Source organism: Marmota marmota, unplaced genomic scaffold, assembly GCF_001458135.2.
Source record: "Marmota marmota marmota unplaced genomic scaffold, marMar, whole genome shotgun sequence".
Lineage (NCBI taxonomy): Eukaryota > Metazoa > Chordata > Mammalia > Rodentia > Sciuridae > Marmota > Marmota marmota.
This window is the reverse complement of record NW_026000142.1, coordinates 611506-624800: the sequence shown is the minus strand read 5'-3', so window position 1 is coordinate 624800 and position 13295 is coordinate 611506. Positions and strand designations below refer to the sequence as shown.

Genomic DNA, 13295 nt, shown 5'->3' with positions numbered 1-13295 from the left:
CCCGCACCCCCCTCCGCCCCCCAGCCCGCAGAGCACGCTGGGATTTGGCATCCCCCTCCTCTGTTCAGCCTATATAAGGCAGGCGGTCTGGGCTCCGGGTACACGCGCTTCAACTTCGGTTGGTGTGTGTCGAAGAAACCAGACTGCGACCTGAGGAGAACATCGGAGAGGGTCCACTGAGCCTCTCGAGAGGTCCGCTGAGCGGGCTCGCGTCCGGAGCCACTCCGGGCTGCGGAGCACCCAGTGGAGCCCACGCCTGGCCAGGTGTGGGACCCCTTCCTTCCTGTCTTCGCAGAGGAGTCCTCGCGTGGTGAGTATGCGGTGAGGATGTTTTTTATTTTTAAGATCACATTCATTCCCCGTTTTTATCGGGAGCTGCGGGAGATGGAGTAGCGCCCCAGAATGTCTCCACGCAAACCTTGCCACGCCTTCACTGGCAGAACCCCAAAACTGACTGGGGGAAACCAAGCCTTCAGGGCTCTGGTTTCCAGGACCCAAGTCCAGATACGGTCTGTAGACAGACATGAGCTGCAGACAGGAATGAGCTGCAGACGCACATGAGCTACAGACTAATTTGCAGATAGCTCTACAAATGCGCTACAAAGTGCTATGTGCTAAAACTAATTGACGCTTCCATGCGCTACAAACTGATAAGCGCTTCAGTTGCGCTACAAACTTGCGCTTCATGCGCTACAAACTGATTGGCGCTTCATGGGCTACAAACTGAGGGGCGCTTCATGCGCTAAGGACTGGCGCTTCATGCGCTAGAAACTGATGGGCGCTTCATGCGCTAGAAACTGATGGGCGCTTCATGCGCTAAGGACTGGCGCTTCATGCGCTACAAACTGGCACTTCATGCGCTAGAAACTGATGGGCGCTTCTTGCGCTACGGACTGGCGCTTACATGCGCTACAGACCTGTAAAAACTGCAGCGATATCTGAGCTGCAGACTAAAGATTAGCTTGCGCTTTAAATGCGCTTCAAATTCTGAGCTGAAGACTAGCTTTTCAAAAGCGCTACAAAAATGATATTAGCTATACAATAGCGCTTCAATGCGCTATAAGGCACATGAACTGCGGAACAATTTACACCTAAAAGGCTTGCAAAGTGGAAACTGCTGCAGAGGTACATGAGCTGCAGGCTGTTTGGCGCTACAGATAAACCAGGTATAGAGGGAAAAGGGCTGCAGAGTACAATTACTCTGCTTCTTAGATGGGGACCCCACCCTTTCACCTTTTCGAATGGCTCCCACTGTATTTCTTTGCAGGATGGCTCTGTGCATGATGGTTCTGTTAGACAAAATGGAGCCTTGGGCAAAAAAATTAGTGTTTAACATTCTACCCACACCATTCCTGCTATGGCAGTGGAGTGGAAGGGCGCTGACTTTTGGGGATGGCAGATTAGGCTGCCTAGTTATGTTGATTGAAGTGGCTGTGTAGTTGTCGTGGTGGCGCGAATCGGTGTCCAGCAACAGTTTGTGGAAACTGTCCGTTTGCTGAGTTGGGGGGGGGGGGTCTGGATCTGGGGTGATTGCTCTTGCTGCATGAAATGAATCTGGCTGTTGGAGGTTGGTGGGAGGGGTTTGGGGGGCGGGATCTTGGGAGTGGCGTGCAGACACTCTGCAGCCCTGTAGCAGCCAGTCTCTGGCCTGCCCCGCCCATCCTAACGCGCCTTCTCTGCAGTATCTGCTCAGAACGCGCTTAGCGCCTCCCTTCCTCCCTCCCAGCGCCTACTCAGAGCGCGCCTCCCCTGCAGCGCGCCTCCCCAGAGCGCGCCTCCCCAGGCCCCGCCTCTCCAGCGCTGACTCTTGGAGGTGGCCTGCCCAGACCCCTCCACTCCCTGAGGCCCCTCCTCTGAGGTGGCCTGCCCAGACCCCGCCTCTCCCTGAGGCCCCTCCTCTGAGGTGGCCTGCCCAGACCCCGCCTCTCCAAAGCTTGGCTCCACCCTGAGACTGCCTCCTCTGAGCTGGCCTTACAGCCCCGCCTTCAGCAGAGCCCCCGTCCCTCCCATTAGGCCTTGTCCTATGAGCCTGCGCGCCTTCGTTGCCTGAGCCTGGCTGCACAGACCCGCCCCCCTGCGGTTTCTCTGCGCGCGGTTTTGCTTTTTGTCCACTAGTATCTAATAAGTACAAGAATAATAAATAAGAACAATTAACAACAATTATACCTGGCATTTGCAAACAATTTTATAAGTGTTTTGCATATATTAAATAACAATCTTACAATTTAAACTGATATTTATGATGGGAATGTCTAAGCTGACTTGGCTGTGCACACTCTAAAGGCAATTTAGCCAAATGTTTTTATTATAAATTAAAAAAATAAAATTAAAAAATATTTTCACATTACCTTTTTTTTAAAAGACACTAGTGGACCTACTGGAATTGAATGCTTTGGTGAATACAAAACAAGGAACAATTTGGGCGGTGTTTGTTTCATAGGAGTTTTAAGTGGCACATTGGTGCTGCTGGTTTGGCCTTTGAGCAAGGATGAAGTGTGTGTGTGTCTATGAAACTGGGGTTTATTTTCCCCATTGGAAACTAAGGGATTAGCCCTGGCTAACCTGCCTACATACAATAAATTGTGCCTGGCACGTGGTAGGCATTCATTAACATGTGTTAAATGACCAGAGTAAATTGGTTTATTTGTCTTCTTGCTTAGTATTGCAGGTCTTTTCTGTTTTCTTATTCTGCTTTGGTGCTTTGTTGTCCTGGGTTGTACCTTCACATATCTAAGAGTTTCTTTAAAAAAAAAAAATGCATTTTTGAACATTAATAATGTAAGCTGTAATTATAAAGACACTAAATTAATTTAAATTATTCCAAATAATTAGCTTTTTTCATAAAAAGCTAATTATTTAATATTCCAAGTAATTGGCTTTTTTCATAAAAAGCTAATTATTTGTTATCCCAAGTAATTGGCTTTTTTCATAAAAAGCCAATTATTTGTTATCCTAAGTAATTAGTTTTTTTCATAAAAAACTAATTATTTAAATTTTGGGCAAATAGGTTATTAATGGTATACATTGACATTTAAAATTTGTGTAATGAAACATAAAATAGTTACAAAATATAGACTGTTTCAACTGGCATAATTAAACATCTGTATTACTTATTGCCAGTCAAATGTACCATGTAAAAATATTCTAATTAATGAAGAAATTAAAAACCTGGTTCTCTATATTACAAACTATGAGCCAGGAGTTTTTTTAAGGGGAGAAATGGAAGTTTTTTGGCTTCCAAAAGTCTATCACCCCCCCCCCCCAATTCCCTGGCCCCTTAAAAATATACAATCTATGGAAAATATGTGCATATAATTACAGCTTTAAGTCTGTTGCTTCTTTGGGAATTCTGTGTCTGCATATTAAAGAGGTTCAAAACATTGGTTTTAAAAAAGTGCATATTAATAGAACTTGAATTTTACAAGTGATGCACATAATACTTTAAAAAATTGGACATTTTGAAAATTTAAAACAATTAAGAGTTGCTTAATGGTGTTTCATTTACTAATGGGATGTATATGTATGGGGTTTTTTTTTTTTGTTGTTGTTGTTGTTGTTTTTTGGCTACTCTTGCTCTTTGGTGGATTTGGGGAATAAGTTTCTAGAAGTCATTGTGAAAAGTTGATAATTAATCAAATGTACTTAATTACTAAGTAGACTAAAACTGAAGTATTTATTATGACTTCTGTCCCAGGCAGCTTGGCTTTTTGCAGTGTGACCTCTCAGTTTTCAAGAATGGGACCTCTTGACCCCACCTCTCCAATCCAGTCCCTATAAGAGGGACTTTAAGGAGCCAGAGTTTTATTAGTCAAATCAAGTTGAAATGCTCCTTGCATCCTGTGAACTTGCACTGTACCTGGTGCTGTTAAACATTTTTGTAATTTACTTAAATTTAGTATTAACCTGCCTGCCCACTATTCTGTTAACTTTTAATGGGTTAACTACTTTGCTTTGGTCTTAAGAGTCCCACCCCAAAATTGCAAACCCCAGTGGGGGCTTGAGTCCTAACACTGGTAAAGGTCAGAGGTCTTAAACTGGTGACTTTGTAAGCCAAATAAGGCCTCAATTTTATATGTATATATTAGTGCTATTCAAACAAACAAAATGTAATGTCTGGAGGGGGGCAGAGGAAGGGGCATGCATTCCCCAAATAGATAATTGTAGCCTCTCCCTGTGATCTTAACTCCAGTCTCCTCACTTGTAAATTACCTTTCTGTATAATGAAGGCATTTGAATTTTTAATTCTTATTGATTTTGTTTCCCTAAACAGTATATTATTTGATGATTTCCCAATGTAATTTCTGTCCCATCATTTTTTTTATAGATGGTAAAATCATCAAACTTCAGCTTAAATATAGCCTACCCCAGTATCTGTTATTGACATGTAGATTAACCTTCCTGACCTGTGTCAAGCTGCACTAGGCCATGCTGTGACTGCCCTGTAGGAAGCCTTGTCTGTTTTGATTAAAATGTGCACACAAGCTAAGTGACACCTTAGTCACCTGACCTTTGTTTATTAGTTGTTTTTTAATGAGACATTAAAATTCTTAATTTAATAAATAAAAATTGTATTATATTGTGCTTTGCATTGCCATTGTTACCTATCCTATTGTTTTTAAAGAGCTGGAAATGAGACTGAACATTACAAGTTATGATGTGTTTGTTGTGTCTTCTAATTTTTGTAAGCTTGATAATATATTATCTTGAATGTCAATTATTCATTGTGTTTGTAGCCTAAGTTACTAAAGTAATTAAGTTAAAATTATTAAAATTACACACTAACACTTGTCCCTTAAGGACCTTGCTTGCTCTATTGCCACATCTTGGAGAGGCCATATCAACAGCAAAGAATGCAGGGGAAAATGAGGTGGTATAGGGGATAAGAGGGGTATTAGGAAAGGGGGGGGCTCATGAGTGATTTATTACCATATCCCCTTTTATCTTATACCCTAGAGGTTGAAATATTAGTTATTTTCCACTTAACTTCTTTAATTAACATTTTTTTTAACGTTATGTAATTTATTTAATAACCACTTTTGCTTTGATAGGTCAGAGAGAAACAAGTTATGGTTTAAAAGTTTTGTTTACTTAAAAGTTTTGAACTTTTAAACTACAAAGTATTTTAAACTAAATTTAAATATTTTTTGAAAACTTTTATACTGTTTAAAACTTTTCTTAAACTTTAAAAAGTTTAAAACCTTTTTAAAAACTGAACTTTTTTAAAGTTTTGAACTTTTAAAACTTTCAGAACTTCTCGAAGTTGTAAACTTTTCAAGTTAAAAAAGTTAAACTTTTAAAAACTTATTAAACTTTCTAAAGTTTTAAAAACTTTTTAAACTTTCATATACTATATATTAAGTTTTAAACTTCTTGTGTATTTAAATTTTCCAGATTTGGGATTTGAAATTATTGAAATTTTAAATGATTAAATCACTCTAAATGCACTTAACACTATTTTTCAGGAAGACACTTTATTATGACTTATTGTGTGATTTATTAACATCACACTCATAATTAGAACATTTAATTCTCTTACACCACCTCCAGACACATCCATTCACCCTACCCCCCTACCCACCCAACTCTACCTTCCACCCTTACCCCCACCTTTCACCCCCTCCCCCTTCTACCCTCTATCCCCCACCTTCCACTCTCTACCCCATCCCCCACCTTCTACTCCCAAACCCCCACTCCCTACCCCCTACCTTCTACCCCCTATCCCCCACCTTCCACTCCCTACCCCCCACTCCCTACCCACCACCTTCTAACTCCTACACCCCCACCTACCAACCCCAACCCCCAGACCCCCCAGCCCTGAGTACAGCTTTGTCTCACCTGAATATTACAAACCTTTGGGGTGGGGCTATGGTGACAAATCTTGATTAAGAACCAGGAATTGCAAACTGATGACCTGAAGGATCAATAAAGTCCTGGAGTTGTTTGACCAACACAGTATTTAAAGGGGGGGGGGACAAACAAACAAAAGAATAGCTTTAGTATGTAAATGGGTGCCCAGGTCACTATAGTTGCAGCCTCTCCCTATTTAAACAGAAAGTTACCTTTCTGTTTTCTAATTAATAACCTTATTAGTGCCAACAGACAGTTGTTGAACATTTGCTATGTGGTTATCTGCATGATATAATTAAATTGAATTTTAATAAATAACTAATTATTATAATTAAGTCATAATTAACTATTATTGGTCATCTTTGAAAAAAAGTCTCATTTTCTAGCCTAGTTCTTGTTAGGAGGCATCAATTAATATTTGTTGAATGACTACGTAATGAGGAAGGAAACTGACATATACATGTTGCTGTTAAGTGCCATTTCTGACCCAAAGAGAATTCTCTTTGGGAAGTTAAATTATGGTCAGAAAAGTAATTAGACAGTCTTGTGTTTTTTGTGGTGGTGGTGGTTGTTTGATTTGATAATCAATTATGTTCTCTGTAGAAGTGGACAGAGGTCATGACAATTGGCATGTGTTCTTTTTCAGAGCTGATAAATGCAGGCATCTCTTGTTGTGTGGTTGTTTTTAGTTGTTGTTGTTTAATTGGGATATTAGCTGGTTTTCACCTAATTTCTTTAATTGCAAAAGTTATTTTGGAATTGTTTTGCATAATTTATTTGGTATCTATCTTTGCCTAAAAGTTTCTTGCTTCATTCCCTCCATACAAAATTACTTATGTTCTGTGTCTTAGCATTCTTTATAGCCTATAAAGGTGAGCATAGTGATGTTAAAGTTTGCATATTGATGAATCAAAATGAAAAGGTGATTTTTGAGGAAGAAAAGGTCATTTGAGCATCAGAGAAAGAAGAGTGCTTTCATTATTTGTTGTCCTGATTGATGACTTCATTTGCTTTTCTTTTGAGGATGTGTTTTCTTTGTTGGCTAATTATTAATATGAGCAAGTAGATCAGAGAGGTGCATTAAATACTAAACCTTCTTTGCATTATGCCCCTTTAGATATATATGTTGAATGTATACTCTTATCTTCATTTACAGAAATAAGCGGGTTTTGAAAACAAAGAGAAGAAGGGGTGCAAGAGGGGGCCAGGATCCAGGCCTCCACCCCCACAGAAGTGAAGCAACACCTGGGAGGTCTCCTCCCACACCAACCGTCACCCTGGGTCCCGACTGCCCACCGCCTCCCCCTCCCCCTCCCCCCAACAACAACAACAACAAGCCCAGCGGCCACAAGAGCCCCTGCGTCCCAAACATGACGGAACGCAGGAGGGATGAGCTCTCCGAAGAGATCAACAACCTGAGAGAGAAGGTCATCAGGCAGTCCGAGGAAAACAACAACCTGCAGAACCAGGTGCAGAAGCTCACAGAGGAGAATACCACTCTCCGTGAGCAAGTGGAACCAGTCCCTGAGGATGATGAAGACGACATTGAGCTCCAAGGTGCTGCAGCGGCTGCTGCCCCACCCGCTCCAATTGAGGAAGAGTGCCCAGAAGACCTACCAGAGAAGTTTGATGGCAACCCCGACATGCTGGCTCCTTTCATGTCCCAGTGCCAAGTCTTCATGGAAAAAAGCACCAGAGATTTCTCAATTGATCGTGTCCGTGTTTGCTTCGTGACAAGCATGATGACCGGCCGTGCTGCCCGTTGGGCCTCTGCCAAACTGGAGCGATCCCACTACCTGATGCACAACTACCCCGCCTTCATGATGGAAATGAAGCATGTCTTTGAAGACCCTCAGAGACGAGAGGCCGCCAAACGCAAGATCAGACGTCTGCGCCAGGGCATGGGCTCTGTCATCGACTATTCCAACGCTTTCCAGATGATTGCCCAGGACCTGGATTGGAATGAACCTGCCCTGATTGACCAGTACCACGAGGGTCTCAGCGACCACATTCAGGAAGAGCTCTCCCACCTCGAGGCCCCCAAGTCGCTGTCGGCGTTGATCGGCCAGTGCATTCACATTGAGAGAAGGCTGGCCAGAGCTGCTGCTGCTCGCAAGCCACGCTCCCCACCCCGGGCGCTGGTGATGCCTCACGTGTCAAGCCACCACCAGGTAGATCCCACCGAGCCGGTGGGAGGTGCCCGCATGCGCCTGACCCAGGAAGAAAAGGAAAGACGCCGTAAGCTGAACCTCTGCCTCTACTGTGGAAACGGAGGTCACTACGCCGACAACTGTCCTGCCAAGGCCTCAAAGTCTTCACCGGCGGGAAACTCCCCGGCCCCGCTGTAGAGGGACCTTCAGCGACCGGGCCGGAATTAATAAGGTCCCCACCAGATGATGCTTCATCTCCACACCTGCAAGTGATGCTCCAGATCCATCTTCCGGGCAGACACACCCTGTTCGTCCGAGCCATGATCGATTCTGGTGCTTCTGGAAACTTCATTGATCACGAATACGTTGCTCAAAATGGAATTCCTATAAGAGTCAAGGACTGGCCAATACTCGTGGAAGCAATTGATGGGCGCCCCATCGCATCGGGCCCAGTTGTCCACGAAACTCACAACCTGATTGTTGACCTGGGAGATCACCGCGAGGTGCTGTCATTTGATGTGACTCAGTCTCCGTTCTTTCCTGTCGTCCTGGGGGTTCGATGGCTGAGCACACATGACCCCAACATCACTTGGAGCACTCGATCCATCGTCTTCGACTCCGAATACTGCCGATACCACTGCCGGATGTACACTCCAATACCTCCCTCGCTCCCACCACCAGCACCACACCCGTCACTCTACTACCCAGTAGACGGATACAGAGTTTACCAACCAGTGAGGTATTACTACGTCCAGAATGTGTACACTCCAGTTGATGAGCACGTCTACCCAGATCACCGTCTGGTTGACCCCAACATAGAGATGATACCTGGAGCTCACAGCATTCCCAGTGGGCACGTGTACTCCCTGTCTGAACCTGAAATGGCAGCTCTCCGAGATTTCGTGGCGAGAAATGTGAAGGATGGCCTGATTACCCCAACCATTGCACCAAACGGAGCCCAAGTTCTCCAAGTCAAGAGGGGGTGGAAACTGCAAGTTTCTTATGATTGCCGAGCTCCAAACCATTTCACCATCCAGAATCAGTATCCTCGCCTATCTATTCCTAATTTGGAAGACCAAGCGCACCTGGCAACCTACACCGAATATATTCCTCAAGTACCTGGATACCAGTCGTACCCCACATACACCACGTACCCGACCTACCCAGTAGGATTTGCGTGGTACCCAGTGGGACGAGATGGTCAAGGAAGATCTCTCTACGTACCTGTTATGATCACTTGGAATCCACATTGGTACCGCCAGCCTCCGGTGCCGCAGTATCCGCCGCCTCAGCCGCCACCGCCGCCGCCGCCTCCACCGCCGCCTCCATCTTACAGTACCATGTGAATTCCTGTCATGTCCCTTCAAGATCTCTTCCCTCAAAGATTATTCCTGTGTAGCTTCTCAATCAGTGACTGTGTGCTAAATTGAGCTACTGTATCTTCAAGCCACATCCTCTCTGAAAGGCTACAGAAGGTCAGGGCCACCCTGAACTGGCACACATCTTAAAGCACCAGAAGACCTTCAAAATAATATTTACCAAGAAATTATCTCAGTTTTTTACCTTGACTGCCAATTAAAAAGTTTACTTTCCAAAGAAGTCTGAAACCTCTGTCACCATCTAAATTAATGGCTGCCAAATTTCTTTACAGAGAAGCTGATGCAAACACAGGAAATGCTGATTTCTTAAGGGAGGGGGAGACAAGGAGGAGGAGGACATGACCCTTCTTGCAGCTTCGGGACTCACTGGAGGACCGAAGCCTTATAAAGGAAGCCACAGTTTTTGGTGCAGTGTTGAAAGGCTTCCGTGATCCTCTTGCTGCACCCTTAGAAACTTCACCATCTTCAAACTCCACTTTCATGGTTCCGTTAATTCTCAAGGAGCAGCAAGTCGACTGGTTCTCCCAGAAGCAGGCAAACACCCCTGCGACATGTAACACCTCAGGCCTGAAAAGAAAGTGCTCTCAGACAGACTCTTGCATGTTAAGAGTGTGCCTTCATATCCTGGTGCAAATCACGTGTACCCAAGAACTCTGGCTTTGACACAACATCTTACCATCATCATGCCAGTAATGGCTCCAGGTGTGTTAGGTGTCTGTGAAATGTTGTGACCACCTCTCAATCATGTGTGAGGGCTAAAGATCAGCAAATCAAAGGACTCCTAAATCCCGTACCCAACTCTTAAAAGAGGCTCTGAGTTAATTGTTACCAACTTGTGCTGGGACTTCAGAAAGAATTCTCACGAATGTTGTTAATTGGCTGGAAAAACACCAGTTGAAGTTTGGGAAGCATCTGTCTACGTCTCTGCCTCCATTTGCATCTGGGCATTCCATCATCAGTCCCCTCATTAGACTGTAGCATTAGGATGATTGGAGAGGGGAAATGATTTTGCACCCAGACCCACACTCCTGTGTATGGGAGGGAAGAGGAATTAGAGCACTGGGCACTGTCTTGAGGATATGGACTTCTTTAATGAGAAGATGACCTGAGGGTAATCACCTCGAAAGAATCAAGCTGCCAATGGATGAAAGGCCTCACAAAGCAACTGACAACACAAGAGTTGTCTTCAATCCAGTGACACCTCTGGTGTCTTCTGGACTCTTTGTGCTAACCTAGGACTGCCTGACTTCTTTAACCTAGTCCCTTGCTACTACCTTGAACCACTTGTCTAACCTCTCTTTCTGTTTAATTCTCTACTACTGCCATTAACCCTGCTATAGGATTTATATTCCAAATTGCCTGAAGAGGAGTCTTAATGGTGAAGTTTCCTTTTCATCAGCCTCATCTTTCATATATTCATTATTATCCCCCACCCCTTATCCTTGCATGTTTAAATACTTAAAACTTCTATCTATAGTAGTGTTCTTTAACAGTGTTTTAAAGTGTTGGCTATGCTTTCAAAAGTTTCCATTGAATGACAAAGTACTATTCAATTCTTATTGTTAAATTAAGTACAAATTTTAAAAAACATAGCGTAAGATATCTCTTTACTGTGAACTTCTTACAATACTGTGAATGAGAGGCTCCTCAGAACTGGAGTATTTATAACAAATCTTCAATTTATTGGACTTTTTAAATTGCACAAAAGAAAAACCTAATTGGCTATTTAGTCTAAAACAACTTTTCCTTATTTTCTTCAATGGAATCAGAAAGCTTGTCAATCACTTGTGTGTTTTAGAGTATCTTTAAAATGGTGCATTTGTGCTTCTGGACTATTGTGAAGCGTTACTTCCGTTTACCTCAAATCTCAATCCATCTTCCATACATTTGAATTCAAATTGCTGTGTGTCAAATTTACAGTTTTCAATTGATCTTCAAGCTGCAGAGTGCCTAGAAATGGGTCATTTTCTGCAGCCCTGGCATGTGCACACGGACATTTGCCACCATTGCAAGCAGAAGCCTGGCCAACAGCAAAACGATCAGGGAGAGCATGCTGGCGTGGGTTCACCACTCACAAAATCCCTGACACGTCGGACTGTTTACTAAAGCTTGTGATTGACTTTTTGGCAGTGTGTACTATGCTCTACTCCTATCTATACTATCTTTTAGGTGTTAAGGATAAGTAATCTTACATTTATTGCTCTATAGTATTGAAATTTAGTTAAGTTTCCTTTCTCATTTTGGTAAGTTTCCTTTCTCAATTTGGTAAGTTTCCTTTCTTAATTTGGTAAGTTTCCTTTTTCAATTTGATAAGTTTCCTTTTTCAGTTTGATAAGTTTCCTTTCTCAATTGATTTATTTTGTTTCTGTTGATCAAATTTATGTTAATTGGATACTTTAAAACTTTCTTTTGGCATTTCCAACAAAAATGCCTTTATTCATAAGGAAGAGACAAGAAGTTAGAAAGGGAGCAAAATAAAAACAGGAAGGAGATAGATAAATAAAACATCAGAATTTGCATTCTTCATTAATTAAATCAAGGAAGAAGATCTAAGAGCTCCCATTGCGAGTCAAGCCTGAAGATAAGTAAGTATGGTCATCATGTTAGGATATTGAAATAGAGAAGGTTTACATACATTTATAAAGGGTCAATTCAGTTTGAGCAATGATGTATTTGATTCAATCATGGGAAGACATACAGTGAACTTGCAGGTGCACAAAATAAGATGGACACATCTAAATGGTGCAGTCTGGAATTTTGTTTAAGTTTGTAGGTACCTCTTGGACTCCTGAATTGATCCAGTCATCACCCACCACAGACATCTCACATCAGATCCCGTTCCAAGATGGCAGCAGAGAACATCCTGCTGGAAAGACCTGAGCAGCAGTGAAGGACCACCAGAGGAAAAGAAGAACCATGTGACATTTTCATCTAAGAGATCACGTGTCTGATGGGACTGAAAGTTCTTTGTTGTTTCAGATTGTAGAACGCTGTTAAATTGGTCTGTGGAATTTTGCATTGTTTTTATTTCTTTATGTAATCAGTTTAAGTAGTAGGGGATATATAATCATAGTATTTTAGGATGGGAGGGACTATTAAGAAATCTTAAGTGGGTGGGACTATTTAGGATAAGTTAGGATAAGATTATGTATTAGATATTGCTAAGTGGACACGTGTACTTACTTATGACCCTTTACCCCATACCTCTTACCCCTAATGATTTCAAATAAATTCAGAGGGAACTGCAGGGAGATCAATCTATTCAGAATGAATTGGACATGGATTAAATGTTAGTAAAAGTTCACATGTGATTGGATTAATTTCATAAAGGCCCTGGGTATTAACTTAAGGGATCAATTTGTGGAAAGATAGGTGCCCCTTGAGAGTTTGTTGCTAAAATGAAATTGATGATGATGATGTGGTTAATATTCATGAAATTTGAAAGAAAGTGATGAATAAACTCTTGATTTTGCCCCTGTCAGTAGCCCTCCTCCTTACCCCCACCCCTTCACCCTAACCCTGCCCCTCCTCCTTACCCTGCCCCACCTCCCAACCCCTACCCTTCCTTCAAACTATTATTGTATTCTCTTTACTCTATATTTCTCTGTATTGACTAATATTGTATTGATGTTCTAATAAAAATTCAATAAAGATTTAGTGGTTAAGTGCAAACTGTGTCCTGATCATTTCAGCGTCTTCCTTCAGGGCACGAGGTGGGGAGATGGGGAGGGGGAAAAAGGTCACAGTGGGCAGGGGGAGAGTGAGAGGGTGGGAGTGGGGTGCATTTGGGAGGGAGATGGTGTATGAAGAACATGTCAATAACACCACTCAATATCAATGACATATCAAGAACACTTCAGGAAACCAAGTATATATTCCAGCTGCAAAAGCCATCATATAAAATAAATCAACCAATTAA

The 13295-nt window shown here is 42.6% G+C and overlaps 1 protein-coding gene across 1 annotated transcript; it reads left to right on the top strand.

Annotated features, from left to right (window-relative positions):
* Positions 1-61: 61 nt before the first annotated feature.
* Peg10 (paternally expressed 10) lies at positions 62-13048 on the top strand. Its single transcript, XM_015488226.2, is given in 3 exon segments — positions 62-321; positions 7004-8166; positions 8169-13048. Coding segments are annotated over 3 exon segments (2343 nt in total). The 5' UTR covers positions 62-316; the 3' UTR covers positions 9344-13048.
* The last annotated feature ends 247 nt before the right edge of the window (positions 13049-13295 follow it).